Source organism: Cricetulus griseus (genome assembly GCF_003668045.3).
Source record: "Cricetulus griseus strain 17A/GY chromosome 1 unlocalized genomic scaffold, alternate assembly CriGri-PICRH-1.0 chr1_1, whole genome shotgun sequence".
Lineage (NCBI taxonomy): Eukaryota > Metazoa > Chordata > Mammalia > Rodentia > Cricetidae > Cricetulus > Cricetulus griseus.
Window position 1 is genome coordinate 66,909,098 of NW_023276807.1, and position 24,000 is coordinate 66,933,097.

Here is a 24,000-nt window from a genome sequence, read left to right on the forward strand (position 1 = left end):
ATTGTGCGGCCCCACCTCAGAGTTGCCTTGGTGATCCGGGATGAACCACGCCCATCGGGCTGAGTGAGCGGAGGGCTGGGGGTCCAGGGGCCACGGGCGTGAAATGTCACGTGCTTTTAGTGCGTCCGGGTTCGTGGTCCCTGGGTAAAGGACTCGGCTGTCTGTATTACCCTGGGGGACCTACTTAAGGAGGCTGGGGGGGCCCTGGGGAGGTGGGGGGGGTCAGAGACTGAGGGGACTCGGGTTGAGTGTCCGGGTGGAGGAGGGCCAGGGGGCAGGGGATTTGAGGGACTCGAGCGGGCAGAAGGGTTGGAGGAGGGTCTGGGGGCGGGCCTGGGGGCGGGGAGGGGACGGCCTCCCGCAGCTGACCGCCCCTCCCCGCCCAGTCCTCGGCACTGTCCCAGAGCCGCGGGCTGAGCGTCCTCCCTCTGTCCGGGAGCGACGCTGCGCCGAGCGACCGAACGCCCGAGATGTGGAAGCTGAGCCGGAGCCGGGTACTTTTGGACGAGGCCCCCGAGGACGAGGACGGGCTGCGAGGGGCACAGCCGACTTCAGCTGCCGCCCCGGCGCCGGTGAGGGCTCGCGTGGGGGCGCAGGTGCGGGCCGCGGGGCGCTCCTGGGGCGAGGTGCAGGTGGATGGGGCCGCGTGCCGAGTGCGCAGTGGGAAAGGTACCCGACGCTTCTCGGGGCTATGAGGTGACTGATCCTGGAGGGCTCCTCGGATTAGTGGCCCGATCGATCCTGCAGGTAGCGGGCCCCAGAACCAGCATGTGTAGGTTACCGCGGGGTGCGCACCAGGGCCACTTTCCGCACTGGCCGGCGGCACTGCCCTTCGCTCAGCTGCCAAGGGCTCTAGGGTTCCTTCAGGGACTCCAGGGACGCGGGGTGACCGCTTCCAGGCCAGGTGTTTCTATTCCGGGGTGGGAGAAACAGAAGTCCTGAATCATGGTTCCCCGGGACGGCGGTTCGCTCACACGGGAAAAGCTTTTGGTGACCATAGCAAATGCAAAGTGTACTAAATATGTATTTCCAAGACACGTATTTCTTTTTTTTAAGGCTTGATCCCCCTACGCCGCCCCCCTCCCGGAAGAAGAGCTCCGAGTCCTTTATACAGAAAAGGCTTTGGCCCGACAAGTATAGAGATATGCTTGGAATGTCTAGAATTTTTTAATTAACGTGATCCCAGGTGGATCTGTATGAGCCTCTTCCCCACCCACTTTTTCAGTGCGGGTTTTCGTCCCCTTCCATCTACAAGGAAATTTAGGTCACAAAATAAGCCAACTTTAAAGCATAGAGCTATTTTGTTATGTTTTTTGAAACACATTGTGAAAACTGTGGATGATATAAATCTTTCTTTTGAGAATTTGGAAATAGTCCCGAAATTGCTTCTTCCCTAGTTGGAGCAAAAGAACATATTTGTTAGGAATGAAGTTTCATTTAAAACATTTCTTGGGAATTTAATAACATTGCCAACTCACAGACATTGGAGTTGATGACTGTAAGCGTTCAAGTATGGTTTCTATCTTTTTTTACAATTGAGAAGTCACCTTTTGGTATTCCTAATGCTTACCTACCTTTTTATTTCTTAGCCTTCAGACTTTTTATAGCTAAATGGCAAGCTCCTGCGTGCAGTGGTGAACATCTGTTTGTGGTCTTTAGATTTTTTTTATTATCTTCTAGTCGGCAATATGTGTTTAAGATTGTTTCATGTGTTTTTTCATGGTTCAACATTACATTTATGTTTGGTGTCTCTGTGGACCAGTTACCCGTTCACCTGCAGAGGGACATCTGGGTCGCTCCCAAGGACAGTTGGTACTGAAACCTCTGTGAACCAGCGGGGTGGGCTTTTTGATTAGAGGGCATTCTCTCTCTCTCTCTCTCTCTCTCTCTCTCTCTCTCTCTCTCTCTCTCTCTCTCTGTGTGTGTGTGTGTGTGTGTGTGTGTGTGTGTGTGTGTGTGTGTGTGTGTGTCTATGTGTATATGCTACATGTGTGAGTGTGGGCAAGTGTGCTATCCACCTTCTTGAGCAGGGTCTCTCTCATGTTTTTTCCAGTTCACAACTTACTCCAGTCTAGCTGGCCTGAGAGGTTCAGGTCCATTCTCCCATCTCCATTCCCCATCTCCCATCAGAGTGCTGGGAGTACAGATGCACAGCTCTGCATCTGAAATTAAACTCTGGTCATCAGGCTTGCCCAGGAGGCATTTTCACCTTCTAAGCCATCTCCCCCATCCCCGATTCCCACCATCAGCAAATGAGGAGCCTCTGTTGCTCTGTCTTTACCTGCATTTGGTTTGTCAATGCTCCTGGATTTCAGACATACTCGTAGGTATATCTAGTGGTATCTCATTGTGATTTTTAATCTTAACTCCCACTGAGATGTAGAGCATCTATTCTCATGCTTATTTGCCACCTATATGTCCTTTTAAGGAGTTTGTTCCATTTTAATTTCAATGAAATCCACTTGCCAGTTATTTCTTTCATGGATTCATACCATTGTTGCATCTCACTTATCAATTATTTTATGGAGCAAGCCATTGCTATGCCCAACCATCATAGTTGTGAGCTGTGGTTTTGCTGGTTACATTATTAAGGGTGCATATACTACAATGTGTTGAAAAGACGTTTCTGTAGAAAAATAGGTAGCTGGGCTGGGTGGTGCTAACCTATAAGCTTGGCACTCCAGGGATGGAGGGAGGAGGATCCCAAATTCAAGACCAACCTAAGTTATACAGCAAGATGGGGGCAACTGATGTTCTGAGACAGATAAGAAACTCAGTATTGATTTAAACCAAAGCTAACTTCTTTTAGAATGAAATTTAAAACTCCATGCCAATCTATCATAAAACTGCTACCTACAGAATTTTTAAAGTGGAGAGGAATAGGAATTAATATGTGGATAGGATTGACATTTTTTTCTCATGGTTTAAAATATGTTTTGCTTCTACTCCTTTGACTCTTCCCTCCCCTCTAGAGAGACAAAGTTAGTTCATTGTTGGAACATGGGCATGGAGAGCAACATTCCAATTCTAGAAAGTGCTAGGTTTCCATCCATGTTTGTCCTGTGCACTTACTTGAAAAGCAGGCCATACAACTATGATCTGCTTCTGATTGTGTGTATGTTGAAGAAAAAATAGTATAACGCTGTGTTCTGAGTAAGTCTGAAGTGTGAGAAATTCAGATTCACTATTCCAGCTAGGTTTTACGCGTGGGAACAAATTCTCTGCACTTCTTTAGATTATTGACTTTTTGTTGTCATTGAAAATAACGTCTTATAGGTAGCACTAAGTGGGTTGTCAAAAATATGGACATAAAGTTGGGAGGATTATGAGTAAGTTAGAGGGGAAACTAGTGGGTGATATTGCATTTCATCGTTTACATAAAGAAATGTTAAAAAATAAAAATTATAATTGAAATAGCAAGTAAAAGATTAAAAAGAAAAGAAACATGTTTCATTAAAATATAAATGTAACTTAATATAAATATGAAAGAAACATAAAATTCAGTGAAGCTTACAAGGTCTATTCATTGCAGCTATTTCATAAGGGGACATATATTTTAATGAGTCTAGTGTTTGCTTTAAAAATTAAAGTTGATGATGCATATAGTACAAAATTTCTGAATGTTGTCAGACCAAAACTTGTTTTTTCTGTCTTAACAGATGCATTATTAAGTTTTTTATATCCTTTAAACATTTATGCAAATACATAAATATACTTAGGAGCATGTATTTGCTTTTCAACTGTAGACATTCATATGCATCTTGAATTGCTCTCTCTTATAATGAGTCTCATGAAACACTTCCTGTTCTAGCATCACTAGCTAAAAATCACTCAAGACTTTGTGGTACCACATGTTATTAAATAAATGTGCCAATATCTATGTAATTAGGTCTCTTCTAAAATATTTTGAGGTTTCCAAGTCAGGTTTTAAAATTCCTTTCCCTAAAGTTTCTGTAGCAATACAAACAAGGAGATGTAGAGATGCCCAGTATTGGCCCTAAAGACAGGCTTCTCCCCAGGTCTGTGTTAACTGGGGGAATTCCCAATTCAAGCTGCAAATTAATGCCATTGCAAACAAGTTTTGGGAAAACTATGACACATTTTCCATGTTAATTCTTTGAAGGCTCAGGTGTACTTACAAGCACTGAAATAAATACGACAACTAATCGGATGTTTTAAAATTAGATTTGATTATGGGAAGAGCTGGCATGACCGTCTTTGTTCAGATTGCACATACCACCCTTTCTGGGTGCTCCAAGGGCTCTACCAGAGGATGCTTTGGTGTGGATTTGGGACTGATGGAGGATTGTAAACTGTAGCGTTTGTGCTTGGCTTGACTTCTAAGTCTAGTAAACCAACACTGGTGTCCTTTTTGGTGGAGTAAGTGTGACCCTTAGGATAAGATGCGCAGTCTTCCCTCTATCCTGTCCCCCTTGCCTCTTTAGCTTACACTATTCCATTTTCCATGAGCTCCTTTCAAAAACAGAAATGAATACAAGTCCTTGCCAGTGCAAGGTCAACCTATGGTTGCCAGTCGGAGATTTCTATCAGTGCCAAGTGCTTCTTCATTCTTTGTGTACTAGTGTTTTGTGTTGTGTGATTGTCCTGGCCCATGTGGGTGGCCTCCACCAAGAGTTAAGCTGTAGCTTACACAGCAAACTTTAATTTCCTGCAGTTCTAGAGTTTTCAAGTTCAAGATCAAAGTGCTATAGAGTCTTCCTATTTATGTTGTGTGATTCTTCATTATAAAAAGTTAGCAAGCAACTTGTACAGCCACTTTGGGAATCAGTATGGCGACTCCTCAAGAAAATGGGAATCAGTCTACCACAAGATCCAGCAATTCCACTCTTAGGCATATACCCAAAAGAAGCACATTCATACAACAAAGACATCTATGTTCATAGCAACACTATTTGTAATAGCCAGAAACTGGAAGCAGCCTAGATGCCCCTCAACCGAAGAATGGATAGAGAAAATGTGGTACATTTACACAATGGAGTACTACTCAGCAGAAAAAAAAAAAAAAAACAATGGAATCTTGAAATTTGCAGGAAAATGGATGGAACTAGAAGAAACCATTCTGATCGAGGTAACCCAATCACAAAAAGACAAACATGATATGTACTCACTCATATGTGAATTTTAGACATAGAGTAAGGGATTACCAGCCTACAATCCACACTGCCAGAGAAACTAGTAAACAAGGAGGACCCTAAAAGAGACAAACTTTGTCCCCTGGAGAAGGGGAAAGGGTCACCATCCCCTGAGCATTTGAAAACATGGGAAGAGTGGGGAGGGAGCTACGAGAATGAGAAGGGAAGAAAAGGAAGGATGCAGAGGTCATGAGGGAGCAGAAAGGTTGAGTCAGGTGTAGATTAGAAGAAAGGATATGTGATAGGTAGGGTTTTTAGTTGGGATGGTAGGGGAGGAAGGGAGGGAGAAGGGAACTGGGATTGTCATGTAATTCAATCTTGTTTGTAATTCAAATAAAAAAACAGTAAAAAAAAAAGTTAGCAAGGCATAATTATCCTTGTTCTCCTATAACCCACTTTTCTCATTTAACTTAGTGTTAAGTAAATGTGGCAATATCTGTCTATTGGGTCTCCTCTCAGTATTGTTAAAATTGCTTTCTTTACAGTTTTGTGGCAGTAAAGACAAGGAAACATCATGGTGGACAGACTGGCCTAAAACCATATGTAATCCAGGGTGGGTTGGGACTCCTGCTCTCAGAGTCCACTTTCATGTCCTCGGTGCTGGAATGACTGGCTTGACTGCCACACCAAGTCTTTTTGGCAGTTTCCTTTCTAGACTTTGTGCAACTTCTGGACCAATAAGAGCAAAACCCTTTGGAGTTCTGAACCCCTTAGCATTTCGCTTACCTGCCTGTGTTTTCTTTAAAAGCAATGCTGAGATAGCATTCATATAACGTTCTGCTTTACCATGAAATGTGGCAGTGCCATGCTTTTTAATGTGTTCACTGGTGCAGTCAGTTTTAGAATGTGAAGGAATGCTGGACTCCAGAGCTGTCACTGTCCTGCCTTTCCATCTCTCCCCACAGTTCTGCCATTGTAACTTTTCCTATTGGGGAATTTCATATGCATGGAATCATGTGATTTGTGGGGCTTTTGACTGGGTCTTGTACTTAGCATGTTGTATCATGTAGTCAGCACTCCATTCTGCTGTGTAACTAATTCCTCCGTTGTGCTGATGTACTACAAGCTTCGTTTATCCTTTATCCTTTATGTACTGATGGATGTTTGCATTGTTTCCACCTAGTTGTCTATTACAAATAGTGTTGGTATAACCATTTGTGGACAGGGTTTTCATTTTGTAGCCATGTACCTAAGCATGAAAAGGCCCTGTATTAGGGTTTCTGCTGCTGCAATGAAACACCATGACCATAAAGCAAGTTGAGGAGGAAAGTTTATTTGGCTTATACTCCCATATTGCTGTTCGTGATCAAAGGAAGTTAGGACAGGAACTCAAACAGGGCAGGAACCCGGAGGCAGGAGCTGATGCAGAGGCCATGGAGGAGTGTTGATTATCTGCTTGCTCCTCATGGCTTGCTCAGTCTGCTTTCTTCTAGAACCTTGGACCACCAGCCCAGGGATGGCACCTCCCACAATGGACAGGGCCCTCCCCCATCAATCACTAATTAAGAAAATGCCTTACAGCTGGATCCCATGGAAGCATTTTTCTCATTTACAGTTCCCTCCTTTCAGATAGTTTATGTGTCAAGTTGACATAAGACTAGGCAGCACAGGCCTATGGTGATTCCAAGTCTAATCATTAAGGAACTGCTAACCTCTTCCCAAAGACTGGGCCAGTTTCTATCCCCACCAGTGTGTGTTTGGATTCTGAGCGCTTTGTATTCTCACCAACCCTTGTTTATCACTGACCTTTCATTCTGTTTTTTTGTTTGTTTTGTTTTTGAAACAGGGTTTCTCCTGTCTATCCTAGAACTCACGCTGTAGACCAGGCTGGCCTCGAACACACAGAGATCCTCCTGGCTCTGCCCTCTCCCCCACCCCCATCCCCACCACCCCCAGTGGTAGAATTAAAGGCGGGCACCACCACCACTTGGCTGCTGACCTTTTACTCTATCCCAATGTTCGTAAAGTCAAGTCGTTTTCAGTCTCATGTTCCTTGATGTACTGTTGAGACTTTCTGTTTGGTCTTTTCTCATTGAAAAGACTGGGTGTCTCATGTTTTTGTTGTTGAACTATAAGGTTCTTATACCTTGTATATCTCAAAGTCTCTTGCCCTGCCTGTATCAAATTTTGCAGTTACTTCTTTCACAGTAGTTGTCTCTCTATTCTCTCAATTCCATTTGAAGCACATTTTAACTTTTGTTGTTATTCTTGTTTCTGGTTTGAATATCTCTTCAGAGAGTCACTTTCCCAATCCAGAGCCACAGTCACCCTCATCGTTGCTTTTCAGAGTTACAAACCTTTGAGCCCCCCCACCCCCACTGAGGCCTTTGTTCTTTTATTTTTGTACATGGCATGAAATAGTGGTCTAAGTGAATTCTTTGGCATATAGGTTACTTGTCACATTTGTTGAAGAGATGTTTCCTTTTTTAATGAATTGTCACAGTGCTGTTCTGGAAAGCCAGTTGGCCATGCGTTTGCTGTCTCTTCTGGACCTTCAGGGCACATGAGCCAGCCAGCCTCTCATTCTTGATGACTGCCTGTGGTGGAGCAGGTCTTGAAATGAAACCCTTAGCTCTTACGTGTTCTTACTTTCCTCAGCTCATTTTGCTGTTTGGAATTCTTTGTTATTTCATGTGCGTTTTAGAAGCAATTTATCACTGTTTGCAGAGGAAGCAGCTGATATCCCCCTAGGGACTGTATTGAATCTGCAGATCAGTTTCGGGAACATCGCTATATAAACAGTGTTTTTAGTCTTCTGATTCATAAAATATGAGATGATTTTTCATTTTAGAACTCAAAACTTTAAAAGATTTTGTAATTTTCATAGACTAAATATGAAATCCTGCCATCTTTATTTCTAGTTGTATTATTTTAGTGCAATCATAAATAGAGTTGCTTTAATTTGATTTTTACATTGTTCATCGCTGGTTTGTAAGAGCAATATATTTTTATATCTTGATTGAATATCTGATGATATTATCTCTTTTATTAGTTGTAAAAGATAATATTTCTACACATGGGGGCAATTTTATTTCTTTTCCAATCTAGATGGTTTCTTTTTCTTGGCTATTTGCTCTTTTGGACCCTCCAGCATACTTTGGAGACGGAGTGTCAAGAGCTAGCCTTCTTTTCTTGTTCCTGATCCTAGGGGGAAAGCCTTCAGTATTTCACCACTGAGGGTGAAACCAGCTGTGGGGTTTCTTAAATGTCCCTTACAAGCTTAGAGCTGAGTATTCTCCCTTCCTCCCTTCCTCCCTCCCTCCCTCCCTCTTGTTTATTTTTTTGGATGTCAGTGATAGTTGGGATGAACCCATGTGCAGCTCACCTCACCTCTCCCCATCAGAGTGGAAGGAGGTAGGTCTTTTTTGTTTGTTTTTGGTTTGGTTTGGTTTGTTTTCTCAAGACAGGGTTTTTCTGTAGCTTTGGAGTCTGTCCTGGAAATTGCTCTGTAGACCAGGCTGGTCTCTAACTCACAGAGATCCTCTTGCCTCTGCCTCCCGGGTGCTAGGAATAAAGGTGTTCTCCAACACTGACTGACAGAGCTGAGTGTTTCTGTCATGAAAAGATGCTAGATTTTTGTCATGGTTTTTCTGCATCTGATCATGTGAATTCTGTTTCTTTTTTTCTTGCTACTGTATATAATTGGGTTTCCTGAATAGCCACTAACCAAATGCATGATGGTTTTTTTTAATAATTTTTACATTCAGTTTACTAGGTTTTTGTTTGGTTTTGTTTTTGAGACAGGGTCTGCCTCCTGAATGTTGGGATCAAAGGCATGTGCCACCCCACCTGGCACTTCACTAGCATTTTGTTGGGAGTTTTTTGTGTCTACATTTGTGACATATGGTCTACAGTTGTCTTTTCCTGTGATGTCTTTGCATTGGGTATCAAGGTAATACTATCTTCACAGAATGAGTTAGGAAATGTTCCTTTTTTATTTTTAGAGACTTTTTTGAAGAATTGCTATTAATTCTTCAAATACTTGGTAGACCAATATTGAACAAGTCTGGCCTAGTGTTTTCTTTTCTTTTTTTTTTTTTGGTTTTTTTTTTTTTGGTTTTTCGAGACAGCTTTGGATCCTATCCTGGCACTCACTCTGGAGACCAGCTGGCCTCGAACTCACAGAGATCCGCCTGCCTCTGCCTCCCAAGTGCCGGGATTAAAGGCGTGCACCACCAACGCCCGGCTTGGCCTAGTGTTTTCTTTGGAGGCAGTTATTTTTTGTTTTGTTTTGTGCTAGCTCATTCTCTTTGCTTGTTTTAGATCTGTTCAGATTTTATATTTCTTCTTGAGTCATGCCCAGCCCTTTGTGTGTTTTCAGGAACTTGTCTGTTTTCTCCAACTTATCTGTTAATGCTTCTTTACTTACTGTGTTCTGGAGTAATGTTTCATTTCTCATTCTTAGTCTTAGCAATGTGAATCTTAGTCTTAGTTTAATTAAATGTGCCCATTTTGTTGATACATTTTTGAGTCAGATTATCCATTTTTAGCCAGGCTGATGTTGAATTTTTAGGCTCAAATGATTTCTTCCTGTCTTAGCCTCTGAAGTAGCTGGGACCACACAAACACACATTTTTTTTTTTTAATTAAAAAAAAAAAAGTTGCTTTTGCTGACTTCTCCGGTATCATTCTCTGTCCATTCATGTCTGTCCTGATCTGTTTCTTCCATCCTGCCTGTTTTTGGTTTCGTTTGCTCTTCTTTTTCCAGATCTTAAGGTAGAAGCTTACATTACTGGTTTGAGGTCTTCTGTCTCCCTCAGTATGCGCATCTATCTGTCTCTGGCACAGCTCTGATCTAGGGCTGACTCGCCTCAGTCACCTTTGACTCTGCAGTAAGTAATCTTCTGAAGAACTGAAGATGGGGGTTGCCATGGTTGCTGTGCCTGTAGTCTGTGGTTTTCGAAGGGCACAGAGGACTGTCTGAAGATGGGTGATTATCCTTATTCTTCTTTTGACTCATAAATGTGTGCATCTTACCTTTTTAAGTTCATTTTGTAATAGTAGATTATTGCTGTGATAACGTAAGCTACCTTGGGTCTGTGTTTTAGATATGATTTATTTTGGTATTTTTATCCAGCTGAATTCTTTGACTTACAGTGTGGGTTCGTGTTCTAATCTTTATAATATTGTGGTTGCAAATACTTAAAATTTTAGTGTAAGTGATACCTAGTTTCATCTCTCACAGTAGGAATTGAGAATAAAACTTGGTTGGTTTTTTTGTTTTTGGTGAAAGTACATACAGTTTATTTGTGTTCTGAACTGGCTTAATATTGCACAGGGAAGCCTGGAGGACACCCTGTGTTTTATCTCTGCTGTTTGCTGTGGATGGTGAGTCCTATGAGCTTTCTCCTGTTCCTGCCTAGGTACCCTTAGAGTGGGATGGAGCTTGACTTTGCCTAGAGCAGGAAGACCAGTGTGGCTGGCTCAGGACACTGGGGTCTGGGCCAAGAATATGAGTGGAGTTTTACAGTAGGAGGAAAGAAAGCATCCTGCCAAGGCAAAGTAAGTGGACTGTCACCCCTACTCTATGGATAAATCAGAGACATGCCAAAAAAAGAAATCAAGTTCATTTAGAAAAAAACTACATAACACCTTCTATGCAACTTCAGGCAAAGGTATAAAAAGGCTAGGAATACTGGGCACGAGAAGAAGAGAGGCAAATGAGGCCAGCCCCGTTGGCAAGTCAGCTCTGCCATGTGCAGCTCACCTCACCTGTCCCCATCAGAGTGGCAGGAGGTAGGTCCAGAGGAACTGGAGCTCCAGTCTATAGAGAGCTCTGGTCATCATCATCAATGCTGAAGGTGTGGGCTTGTGCTTACTAAAGGGTTTTGTGAGGTTGGAGCTATTGATGGAAGCTTGTGGTCCTTTCTCCTTCCCACTGTTGATATGGTTGCCTGATAGTGTCTACTTTCCGAGGCCTTTTTGGTCCCCAGAGCTGCTCTCCCATTGGGTTTGAATGCTCTTGTTTTGGTGTGTGTGTGTGTGTGTGTGTGTGTGTGTGTGTGTGTGTGGTGTTTTGTTTTGTTTTGTTTTCTGCCCCTACCTTATCTGGCACTGCAGTGCATCTGACCCCTACTCCCCTGCAGTTTCAATTTATTGTTTTAAGCCCAGGAAATTTAGATCCTTTTCCTCTCTTTTTATCTGCTAGTGAAATCAGCCAGAGCTATTTACGAAATGCTTTGTTTAGAGAATATGATCTCTAGAAGCTCCTGAGCCTTCAGTGTTGGCCTTGTCTTGGCCCCGGGCAATGGGGACTGAAATGGGCATCTGGCGGTTTCCTTTTCATACTCAGGGTTGCTCATTCCTAAATCCACTACTGTTTATCCTCTTCCTCCAGGTGCCTGGCTCCAGCTTCCAAGGCTGGCAGGTCTTCCTTTGATTGTGAAGCCTGGTAACCTTCAGGTCTTCACCCATTTCACACTTGCTGCACACTGCCACATGCGGCTGCCTTTCTTTGTGTGTGTTTCACATGATGGTTAACGTAGTGAAAAGCTCACGATCCACAGTTGAAGGATCAAACACAATGAAGGTTTATTTCTTGCCTGGGGAAGAGCACCAGTGGGCCTTCTGAGTCTGTGGTGGTCCTGCCTCATTCTCCATTGCCAGACTGGTCTAGAGATGGCAGCCTCAGGGGAGCAAGTGCTTCCAAGGGCCTTGGGATTGCACAGTCGCCTACTCTAGAGGGCACGCAAACTCATGAAGCCTGTAAGGATGGAGGAGAAGGTAGACTTAGTTTCCTCCTAGTTATTTCCATGTTCTGAGTAATGAGGAAAATGACTGGGAAAGGGAATCTTTCTTGGCACTTGTGCACATCCCTCCTTCATCTCACTTGGTCACTGTGTTACTGAGCAATTTCCATTTCGTTTCATGAAAGAGAGAGAGAGAGGGAGGAAGAGAGAGGGGGAAAGAAACCTAGAACATTGGTTTCTTGAAAAAGTAGCTAGTTTGAATCTTCTCTTTCTGCCTCAAAGCGGATAGAGAGGACTTGTGACAGTGTTCCTGCTGGGAGGTTGGGGGTGACTGAAAGGAAGAGTTCCCTGGACTGGGGACTGCATGCTGGGGAAATGCTCCACATCCTGCAGCTGTGCTAGGAGCCCAAGGTCTTTTTCGGGATGGGAGGTCCTACCTGAGCCTCAGAACATCCCTCTGACTCAGGGTACGACTGTGGGTTTCTGTGACAGCCTGTGGGTGCTGCTCCTGCTCCAGGCAGCCTTGGAGGTGCCCTGGAGTTACCTGGGCTATTGATCTGGGGAAGTTTACTCTCATTGTAGGATTTCTATAAGCAGCACAGAAGCCTGAGCTTTGAAAAGCACCCTTTTGTTGTTCCCAGCTTAAGCCTCTGTGAAGTGCTGATTATCTATCCACATCCTGTTTTTGTTTAGTCTCTTAGCTCCTGGACAGGGGATGGGGCAAATCCAAGTGCCTCTGTTCACCTTGTTTAATAGCTCAGTAGAAAGCAGTATCTTCAGTGGACTGCTTTCTCTGCTCCAGAGCACTGAGCAAATGTAGTCTGTGGGTTCCAGCACTAATCTACTTTATCTCCACCCCACCCCCATCCCCACCCCCGACAGACAGACACACACACACACACACACACACACACACACACACACACAACACACACACACACACACACACAGGGTTTCTCTGTGTAGCCTTGGCTGTACTGGAACTAGCTCTGTAGACCAGACTGGCATTAAACTCACAGAGATCTCCTGCCTCTGCCTCCCAAGAGCTGGCATTAAAGGTGTGCCACACCACCACCGCTGCTTGGCACTTGTTACTTCCTTAGCTAGTGGTACTCTGTGGGTACCTTTTGGCTAAATATGGCTGCCATTTTTTGTTGTTGTTTCTCTTTCCCGTTTTACCTGTGGTATACAATCTACTCCATAGACCAATACTGTTTGGTCTCTTCCCGGGAGAGTATTATCTGACACCCCATAGCTTTCTTCATACAGATGCCCTCACCCTCACCTTTGTGGTCTCACCAGTACACAGTAGTGTGAAATTTGAAGACACTTGTTATGACTTCGGGCCTACCCACATCCACCTTCATCCATGTCATCCCAACGCTTCTTATAGAACAGGACTTAGTGGAGATCTGCCCCAGTCTTTGTGGGTACATTTGTGTATTTGAAAGCAGGCTAAGCAAGCCATGAGGAGCAAGCCAGTAAGCATCACCCCTCCATGGCCTCTGCATCAGCTCCTGCCTCCAGGTTCCTGCCATTTGAATTCCTGTCCTGACTTCCTTCAGTGATGAACAGCAATGCTGAGGTGTAAGCCACATAAACCTTTCCTCCCCGACTTGCTCTTTGGTCATGGTGTTTAATCACAGCAATAGAAACCCTAACTACGCCGGGCGTTGGTGGCACACGCCATTAATCCCAGCACTCGGGAGGCAGGGGCAGACGGATCTCTGTGAGTTTGAGGCCAACCTGGTCTCCAGAGCGAGTGCCAGGATACGCTCCAAAGCTACACAGAGAAACCCTGCCTCGAAAAACCAAAAAAAAAAAAAAAAAAAAAAGAAAAGAAAAGAAACCCTAACTACAACAGCCTGTCATGGGGTATGCCTCTAAAGAACTGGTACACTAACATTTTTGTTGTTGGCCTGATGAGGGCTCTGCTAGGAAGTGCTATAATTACTTTCTTGTTTCCACACAATGACCTGAGAGGTGATATATTCACACAAGGGTATCAGACTGTCCCTCACTTCTGTTTTCCAGCCCCCCCCCATTCTCTGTGGTTAGCCATCTTGTTCCTCTCCCAGAGACAAAAGTGTGTGTGTGTGTGTGTGTGTGTGTGTGTGTGTGTGTGTGTGTGTGTGTGAGCTCATGCACATGCATGCACGAGAGAGTGCATGTCTGTCTCTTTCTCTCCTGTGTATGTGTGTCTGTCAGTCTTACACATACACACATACATGAGTGCAGGAGATAACACTCCCAGGTGCCTGCTCCATTGAACATCTTCGCTGTAAACTTCATATCAGAAGCCACAGCTCTTTCCCTGCCCGATGATCTTCTCACTCTGGGTGTGTGCTTGTCTTTCTCATGGTTTATCTCAGTGACAGGAACCTGGAAATAGCCTTCTCTGTCTGGGGTCCAGCACTGTTTCTTGTTCTGACCCTAGCTCCAAGTGGTCAGTGTGGAACCATCCCACTCTGCAACCCTTAATTCTCAGACGTTCTGAGCTAGCCAGTCTCGTGAAAACTCTCCTGTAGCCTGATACTCCAGTTCTGATGAAAAAAAAAAAAAAAAGGCCTTGGGTTTGATTTCACTGTTGACCTAGAATCCTGAATTTCTCTAGAATACCCGTTTCTCACTAACTTGAGTGTTTTGGAATAAGATGATCTGAGTTCCAAAGTCAGAACTTGGGCCATCTCTCTTGCCTCATGACCACACATAGCCTGACTGTGTAGGTGGCACATCCTGCCTCCCACCGTGACAGTCATGACCACATTGATCATGGAAAATCTCCAGGAAATCTTGCTTCTACTCCCACAAGATCACACTCTTTCTCTGGGGACACATAAACAAGCATCTCCCTCCATCTGATCGTGCACCAACAACAACCAGGGTACAAAATTCCATCTTGGAGAACCAGTAAGTTTATTGAGCTCACTTACATGCATGGGTGACTGCAGAGAGGCCACACCACTCAAAAGTCCCATTCCAGCATGAATGATGATTCAGCATGACTAGCTGCCTAGATGGAGTCCCTCCGAAGTTAACTTTCCACACTGTACGCTTCAGCACTTTCTGAGACCACGAGGCTGTGTACAATTAGGACAAAGTCACATACAGCTGACCTGGAGATGCAGGAGGGAGAGGCCAAAATCTCAAGTGAGAGTCCGTCCAATGACTTTTTCCCCACCCTCTCCAATGAGAAAGTGCCAGCCCTCAACAGGCTCAATGTTGAGGGTCTCTTGCAAAGAGTCAGATCCCAGGACAGCTGGTGTTAGTGCCCTAGAACAAGCTGCAAGAAATGCATAGGCCTTGTATAGAAAAGTTCTGGAGTTGAGAGGAGGGCCCAGCAGGATGTGTTCTCAGGCAGCTTTAGCTCCCTGTGTCTGTGCTTACCTCTTGGCTGTCTATGCAGGGAAGTGTGGTAACATGCTCATGACTCTGGGACCAAGGGCATCCTTTGGAGGTATGTGAACAGTGATTGATCCTTTCGTATACCTGCCCTTGGGGGAATCCCAAGACCTCCGACAGATGCCCGTGACAAATTTTAACCTACTGCTGCGGGATATTTGTTTACACTATGTGAAGATGTGTCACTATGATTGGTTTAATAAAAAGCTGAATGGCCAGTATCTAGGCAAGTGAGGTTAGATGGAACTCCTAGGCAGAGACAGAGGAACTTGGGATGAATCTACGTATGTGGGAGATACCAGCGAGACACTGAGGAGGTTGGCGTACAGTACTGAGGATAGGTAACAAGTCGAGTGGCAGAATGTAGGTTAATAGAAGCAGGTTAAGTTATAAGAGCTTGTTGGGAACAAGCCTAAGCTAAGGGCCAAGCTTTCATAATGAGTGAAAAGTCTCTGGGTCATTAATTGGGGGCTGGTGATCCCAAAGAAAGTCCAACAACAACCTACACATGGTTCACAGTAAGAGATTGGTATCAACTCATGTAATAAGTTGGCAGCACAACTACTGGTGTCCTTTGGGGTTAGTAAAGTAGTATAAGGATTACTTGTATAATACCATCCGTGCACTGAGTCAGCCTGATAACCAAGAGCCTGGCTGGTGGGTAATACATGCGGTGTGGACATGATGGAGGAGGAACTGCTGATCCTCCCCAGTGTGATGCATTGGAGCAGCTTGAAACTGTGTTACTCATCCAAGTGTAATTTAAAACGACGACTGTTTATTTCTGGATTTCTCCATTTAATATGTGTAGCCCCCTTCGAACCTGTGGAAATCCGAACTTCAGATGAGAGAAGATTGCTGGGAGCCATTTGTGTCTGTTGTCATGGCTATGATATAAGGACCATGTTTCATAGTAACAACTGAGCTCTTGTAGCTTTAATAAGACCTTCCCAGCTGACCTCTGAACTTAAATATCTTCATACGAATAGTTAAGTTGGGACCTTTAGTCTGAGGCACTTAGAAGCTAAGGCAGGAGAATCTCAGAGGTTTAGGTCAGCCTGACCAACTTAGCAAGAGCCTGTCATAAAATAAAAAGTAAAAAATGGCTAGGGCTCATCAGAGGATGAAGTGTGCGGATTCAAAGTACATACACACCAGAGTATAAATATGAAGTTATTTTTGCCGATAGCATTGTAGGCATGAGTGAGTTGTGTGTTTGTGTCCTGATAGACTTCTGCTCACGTGTTCAGAGAGAATGTCTACACTGCTGCGTTCATCTTCTGTGTTGAAGTGCTGTCTTGCCATCTTGGCATAGTTTTTCTTGCTGTGGTGGTTTATACCTGGTACTCTGTGGAGGGGGCACCATGTGGACCTGTCACATTCTGTGGAACAGTCTTCTAGCCACCCTAAGGTCTCAGGAAGGGGGCACCACTTAGACCCACCCTGTGGTGAATGGAACCTTCACCTGCACTTCACTTAAATAGTTACCACCTAGAGGTGGCATTTCATGTCTGAGGGAAAATAGAAATGCCAGTCTGTTTGGAACTTTGAGTAACCTGGGGATATCATCTTCAAAATGTTAATGTTGGAGCCAGACAGTGGTGACGCATGCCTTTAATCCCAGCACTTGGAAGGCAGAGGCAGGTGGATTTCTGTGAGTTCGATGCCAGCCTGGTCTACAGAGCTAGTTCCAGTACAGCCAGGGCTACACAGAGAAACCCTGTCTTGGAAAAACAAAGTTGATGTTGTAGCAGTGGCGGCACTAAATACCAGGTTAATAGTGTTTTGTGTGCATGTGTGGGAGGGAGGGAAGGAGACAGCGAGAGACAGAGACGGGGACTCATCTTGAGTCTTGCTGGCTTTGTACTTCTACATAGCTCAGACTGGCCTGGAATTCATTGCCTTCCTGCCTCGGCCTCCCTCGGGGTCAGGTTTGAAGTTCTCTTGCACATTTCCCTGTGTCCTGGGTTCATGATTTGCCCTTGGGCTTGCAGGAATCTCCTGGGGTTCTTCTGCATACTTGACAAGGCCCTCAGCTTCACCTCTCCAGCAAGAGTCCGGTGAGCTGAGTGACACTTTCCCTCTCCCCCATGTCAGGTTATCTACTTGGACTGAAGATTAGCTAGAAGAGAATGGTTGTTTCTATAGCCTCCCTTTCTTTTTGCCTTGCTGGCTGTCACTGTCACTGGTTTTGGCTGTCAGTAATTTTCTGATTTGAAGGCTGCTTCTTAGGTTTGTCATATCTTCCCTAAAGAGTATCCAAAATGCAGAGAGCTTGGAAGGGAATTTCTTAGTGGCCCACAAAGTGGAGTATGTACACTTACCCTCCAAGGCCAGCCCCACCTCAGGCCCATGTCTTATGCCCCAGAACCTTCCAATACCCAAGGCCTCCTGCTCTGTCACTTCTGTAGGATGTTCCTGTGATATCTTCCCTGAGTGAAACACAGGGACTGCTCCTCACAGAGGGGAGGTGTCTGGGGCATGCCCTTCCAGGATCACTGAGGCCTGATCAAGGCCCCTGCTGTATGATCTCTCCCCCAGCAGTGAGAAGGGTCAAGATCCATCACCTGAGAAACATGTCCTGCCTCTGCATGCACTGTGGAGGAGGAATATCACAGACCTGAGTAGGGCCTTGGCTGCTGGGTTGACTCACAGAGCTCACACTTACAGAGCTGTGGGCACAGGGCCATTGATAATTCACATAAGCTGAGGCAGGAATTCATAGATCCACAGAATACACCATCCAAGGGATGCAATTGCCTGGAGCCCCTGAAGATAAGGGCTACCCTGCTCCCATAGCAGGTGACAGGTGACAATGGTGCTATGAATGGGGCTATTCTGTGATGGGTTGAGATTGGCCTGTGGTACTTTAGAGTTCATGGCCTATGAGAGATCCTGGAACTTCTGCACCATGGTAGTGGGGGAACCTAGAAGAAAGAAAGAGCTGTTCCTCCATCTCTCTCTCTGTACCCTCTGGAAAAGCTGTTCTGCAGCTCAGGCCAGGGAGTCAGAAGCGCTGCTCTGCCCTGTAGAAATGCTGGGTATTGATGTGTGGTTAGAGCCACTTACTCTTAGCTCAGCACGGAGTGTGTGGGTTAATGCTGCGGTTCAGAAGCCTTGATGGTGGTTTCACTGCTGTAGCACCCTATAAAGTACTTAGCCTTTGGACTGGTGGTGGAATTCAGACTTTGCTCCTTAAGAGATGTGCCCTGCACAGGACCAGAGAGCATTGGTGTCTTACTAGCTTTGTTCTTGTCTGGTGTGTTTGATCATATTCAGTGAACTCATGTATATACACATCTTCTCACGGGGCAGTGTAGGTATGATACAGCTACAAGTTTCTGCCTATCCCTTGCTAGGATGTGCTCTGTTCCTGACTCCTGGGACTCTTGCCCACTGGCCTCAGGTATCTAGGGCATGTATGTGGCTTTAGCCTCAGGGTCAACTCCTTCCCCCAAAATGCTTTTCAATGACTAGTATCTAACACTTGGTGTTTACATAAGGGCTTGCTCATGGTGTAGATGTGGCTGGCTGCTGTGGGGTCTCCCAAAAAACAGAAAAAGCACCAGCAATGAGTCCTGGGGTTGATTTTGCTCCAAATCCAGGAAGACGTATAAACTTAACAAGCATGGCTAACCCCTCCAGCCTGGGCAAACTTGACGGCCTGCGGAGTGGGCCAGCACACAGTCTTGGACAGTGTTCAGCTGAGAGGTGAGGGCACCCCTCCCTGAAAAAGAACCCAGAAAATGGCAAAGTCCAAATCCCTAAGGCTTCAGGTTTTCGTATGAGAAATGGGAAAACTGACGGGGGTTTTCTAGTGTTTGTGGAGTTGCTAAGTAAGAATGCTGGCAGGCCAGAAGTGGGAGGAGACTTCTTGCCATTCTGTTCTGTGTGTAAATGCTGCTGCCCTCGGCGTGATGCACACTTGAAGTCACACAGGAGGGCTCTGAGAAGGCCGGCCTTTAGAAAATGTTAGCTGTGAGGAGGCAGGTGGACAGGAAGCACTGCAGGCGGCAGCTGGCCCACAGCTGGTCATGGCCCTCTTAGCCCATCCGTATTAATTACAGCTTTGACATCCTGTCACAGCTCCAGTGCCCCAATGTTAGCTCCTCTGAGGGAGGAACATCCACTGGACCTTCCTGAAAAGTGCCTTTACCGTCCACTTTGTCTCTAGGAAGTTTTCCTCTTTGGGTATATTTCTCTTGAATTTGTTCATTTTTCCTATCAAGGCTACTTAAATCCCATTGGCTGCAGGCGCCAACCTAATAATGCCAATGGAAGCAAGCACTGGGTGGTAAGCAAAGCTCCCGAGGTCTCTTGCTGGCTTGTCTTACAATGAGGACCAGCTCCCTGGCAACCCTGGTCAGAGATGGGTGGAATGTGCAGCCCCAGATGGGGAGGGGCAAGCTAGTGAGTCAGCCGGCCTAGCTTGATGGAGGTTTGTGTTTTGTGGTGTCTGCACTGGAGGGTCTGGGCTTGGTGAACATAATACCCCCCCAAAACTTGGTTCAGGCTCCCTGTGTTTTATAGATGCTGCTTCAAGCAAGTGACTTGAGGCCTCACGGTTTGTGATCTCATGGGGAGGCATGGTGTTTGTTTTGTGGGTCTCTGACTCAATTCCTGAAAGGTGCTTTGGGGACAGTTGGTGCTAGCCACAAGTGGATCAGACCTGGACTCTGTCCCTGATTCGTGTAAACTTAAAGTAGCACCCTCACCCTGAGCTGAGGAGCCCAGGACACAACACGAGCCTTCCGCAGCAGTGTGTAACTTTCCATGCTCTGTTGGTATCTACATAGGCACTTGGAATGGTAAACCGGCATCTCATGCCTAAGTTTTTGGTTTTTTTTTTTTTGCTGTAGTGATTCCTTTGGCGTGGGTACACCACTTAGGATTCTAACACAGTGGGTTTGATGGTGGCCTGACAGTTGGAGACAGACCTCTGCCTAGAGGGGCATTCCTAAAGTCTAGACCAACAAGGGGCAAAGAGTGCAATCATGGTTCCTGGATGTGTCTTGATGGTTTTCCACTTGTGCTACCTTGACAGGCTCACTGAAAATTTATGTTACATTGCCTCACATCAGAGGTCTCCACAGCCTCTCAGTTCCATATTATGACTCCTTTTGTATTTCCTTTTTAACATTTCAATGTTTTAAAGCCCAACTTGCCCTATGACAGTTCCCTTTATTCACACCAGCAGGGATGATGGTGTATGGGGTATAAAGTTAGACTTCCGGGGAACCTTGGTCTCTGCATATTCCTTCCTGCCTAGTAAGTTACTTAATACATCTACAGTGATATTGATTGTAAGATCCTAATTTCATAAATGAAGTTGTATAAACTGATTTTTCCAAAATCAATAAAACACGTTGTTTCTTCTCCAAAGCTCGTCTTTGTGGAGGTTGGGGCTGGACACCCCTGTAAATAGCCTTAGGACCCTCAGTGCCAGGCTACCTGGCATCAAGACCCAATTCCTTCCTGGGTTGTAATCTTCCTTGGGCCATAACTAAGCTGCTTTAACACAACCTCCCACACGTAAAACATGATATTGGCTAGCACATTACAGTATGTGGCTTCCTAGAACATGTTTGAGCAGGTAGTATATATCGTGTGTAGATATGGAAGGGTCAGGGACATGCTTGGCCTTGGACATTTCCATCAAGGACATTAGATTATAATGGGGCTGGAAATGCCCTTGCCAGTTACGACATGGCCATGGTCACCTGTAAAACACATTCCTTCCATGTTGGGGGTGATAGTGTGAGCAACCACACGGTACAGTCCACTGTTGGCAAAGCACAGAATGCTGGTACAGTCATGTTTGGCACCTGTTATCTATTTACTGTTCTCAGTCCTTGTTTCTCAGTGGGTTCATCCATAGCCTTAGGACAGTAATCTAGGCCATATATACACACCGTGTGGCCTAAGCATGCCATAGGCAATACTGTTTAAGTGTGAAGCAGTCATTCTATGACATTAGCATGGTGACAAAGTCATCCCCTGGTGCTGGATCTTTCAAGCTGTGTTGCCATCAGTAAGCCATACAGTGACTTGTTGGGATAGGAAACAGATCTGTAGATTCATGGCATCAGTTCTGACATGTCTCTTTACCTTTCACCTATTCAGGGAGCAAGTCTCAGAGGTTGGAAAGAAGTAACTTCTCTGTTTAATAAAGATGACGAACAGCATCTGATCCAGACGTCCAAATCTCCCAAGTCCAAAGGGTGAGTCCTCAGCAGCCATCTTGAGAGAGTGACATTACCATGGAGGCAGAGAGAGTGCTGTGGTATTACTACAGGGGCTCTCACAGGCCACCATCGCCTCTGGAGAGGCCTCTGTTGCCCTAGGCTACAGGTCCCGGGGAGCTGTGAGATGTGAATGCTAGGGTTTTTCTACACTATGAACACAAAGAGATGAAGTGCACTTTGTGGATGCCCTGGGGACAAGTGAAGTGGACTTTGGGTCGAGGTTATGTAACCAATGAAACATTTTGAAATGCTAAAGCAAAGGAAAAAAACTAAAACTTGTAAGATGAACTCACTAGCCATAAGCTAGCCTGCAGCCATACTCACGAGTTTTCAGAATGTAAAGGGAAGCACTGTGGTATGTACAACACTGGGACTAAGGTGTGCTGTGGTGGTACAGCCCTCCCTCGGCATGCACACAGGCCTGCTTTGATCCCAGCACCGTCAAAACTAAACAAAACCACAAGTACTGATTGGAACCCACAAAATGTTCTAGGAAGTTAAGCAAGTATAAACTGATGTGTTGTTGCTACCTTATTATAAATTCATCAGAATGTTAAAAGTACATGTAGAGGTAAATGTAACTTTAAAAAATGTAACAGAACTTCCTGTTGATAGTAAGATGGTGACCTTGGAAACCTGTAGCTGTGTTTCCTTACGCAGGGCTCCTTTAGTGCCAGAGCAGCAGTTTCACAAAAGGTCTTCTTGCTCACTGGGTGATGTGCTGGTAGGTCTAGAACACCTGTGTCCCAGTGTCTGGAGAAGTGTCCTGAGTGATGCTGGCATGTAGTCGGGACACTAATGTATTCATTGTAGCCATGATTTCCTTTTCATCATAGATGTCTTGAGTAATTATTTTCTTGAGTAAATCACATACTAAATGTGTGAGACTGGTTTCCTCTATGAATAACCCTACTGAAAACCCTCTTAGTAAACAGAATTTCCCCTTTATTTATAACCAAAACTGGTCCTTGGTTTTTTATGTCTGGTTTGTTTGTATACTCCCTCCTATCACCTTTGAGAGTTGGTTGCTTGTGACAGCAGCTTCCGTTCTTCCGTCTGGGGACTGACTGGTCCTTTGTTCACACTGCATGGGAAGCCAAAGTGTGGCATCTATAAGCTTATACTGGTGAAGTTTCCCATCGTTTTTTAATGTTTACCCCAAACTTATGCACAGGTTTCTATTAGTTTTCTAATTCCTTTAAGGTTTTTAGAAAGGACTTTACTAAAGTGACACATTTATGAGATCACTGACCAAAACTAAACTTTTCACCTACAGAAGTAACCTCCGACTAAAAGAAGAGTTGAAGGCAGAGAAGAAATCAGGATTTTGGGACACTTTGGTTCTGAAACAGAATGTCCAGCCTAAAAAACCAGACCAGATCGAAGGTTGGGACCCTCCCATACTTACTGCTGAAGATGTGGTAGCTGACACCGAGGATGGTAGCAGTGGCTGCCCACCCTGGTCTGGCTGGGAGGATGATACCAAGGGTTCTAGCAAGTACACCAGCCTGGCCAACTCAGCTAGCAGCTCCCGCTGGAGCCTCCGGTCAGCAGGGAAGCTGGTCAGCATCCGGCGACAGAGCAAGGGTCACCTAACAGATACCTGTGAGGAGGTAGAATGAACCGAAGGAGCTTCACTGTGACATCACATTGCTTTTAGGGTTGGCCAAGCCTGGGGGCCTTCCGCTACTGCACCATTAATTTGTTGAGCCCTCTCATAGTCAAGGAAAGGGATCTGCTGAGTTGCTTGTGTTTTGTGTTCCATGACCCACACGCGCCATGGCTTCCTGATGGCATCTGGTTGCCTTATTGCAAAAACATCCACCCACCGGGTGCTTGTATGCTGAAAGGACATGTGCATTGCAGACCTTGTCCTGTGAGATAGAATAGTGACTTGCAGGCTCCCCTGAGTTTCATGCCAGCCTCAGTCACATGTTCTCTTAGAACCTCCTTATCTTGTCTCTGCATGTGACATGAGTGTGAACATGGCCTCTGTAGTACCTTCTTCCTTTGTCAGAATACAAGAAGCCTCTTCCAAAGTTACAGTAATTTCAGTTTAGCAATGGGTCCATTTTTCCCTTATGAAGATAAAACAAAATCTAGATGCTGGAAGCGACTGAGGTAGTTTGAAGTAGACTGTCAGGGCATTTTGAGTGGCCCGTCTGCTGCTGAGGAGGAGTGGCCTCCAGTGTGAGCTTGGGTGGCAACCGGTTCTCTTATGGAATTTCATTTTTATTTTTGAACTTTTAAATACGAATCTTTATTTTCTTTATTTTAAAAAAGTTGATTTTAAACTCAAAGAAGAAATACTATGAATGAATCTTAGTCACCCAAAAATCTTAGTTTTGCTCAGAAAACATCAGCCTGCTCATTGTAGAGTTAAAATTGTATATAAGATACTGAAGTGCCTCTTTTCTATTATTCTCAGATGTTTAGTTTTTCACAATGAGATACTTTTGTGATTGATGTTACATCTATAAGAAGTGTTATCTCCCCAACTAGCTCTGCCTG

At 45.0% G+C, this 24,000-nt stretch overlaps 1 protein-coding gene across 1 annotated transcript; it reads left to right on the plus strand.

Annotated features, from left to right (window-relative positions):
• Nucleotides 1-470: 470 nt before the first annotated feature.
• Nucleotides 471-23,147, plus strand: Tdrp (testis development related protein). Its single transcript, XM_035452351.1, has 3 exons — nt 471-572; nt 21,368-21,465; nt 22,766-23,147. Exons 1-3 carry the CDS (start codon nt 471-473, stop codon nt 23,109-23,111), a joined length of 546 nt encoding a protein of 181 aa, XP_035308242.1. The 3' UTR covers nt 23,112-23,147.
• Nucleotides 23,148-24,000: the final 853 nt, after the last annotated feature.

Excerpts from the sequence above, each read along its gene's own strand:
- Tdrp (XM_035452351.1), top strand. The coding sequence starts at position 471 with ATGTGGAAGCTGAGCCGGAGCCGGGTACTTTTGGACGAGGCCCCCGAG. Across the intron at positions 573-21,367 it reads CAGCTGCCGCCCCGGCGCCG|GGAGCAAGTCTCAGAGGTTG; the intron begins GTGAGGGCTCGC and ends TCACCTATTCAG. Across the intron at positions 21,466-22,765 it reads AAATCTCCCAAGTCCAAAGG|AAGTAACCTCCGACTAAAAG; the intron begins GTGAGTCCTCAG and ends TTTCACCTACAG.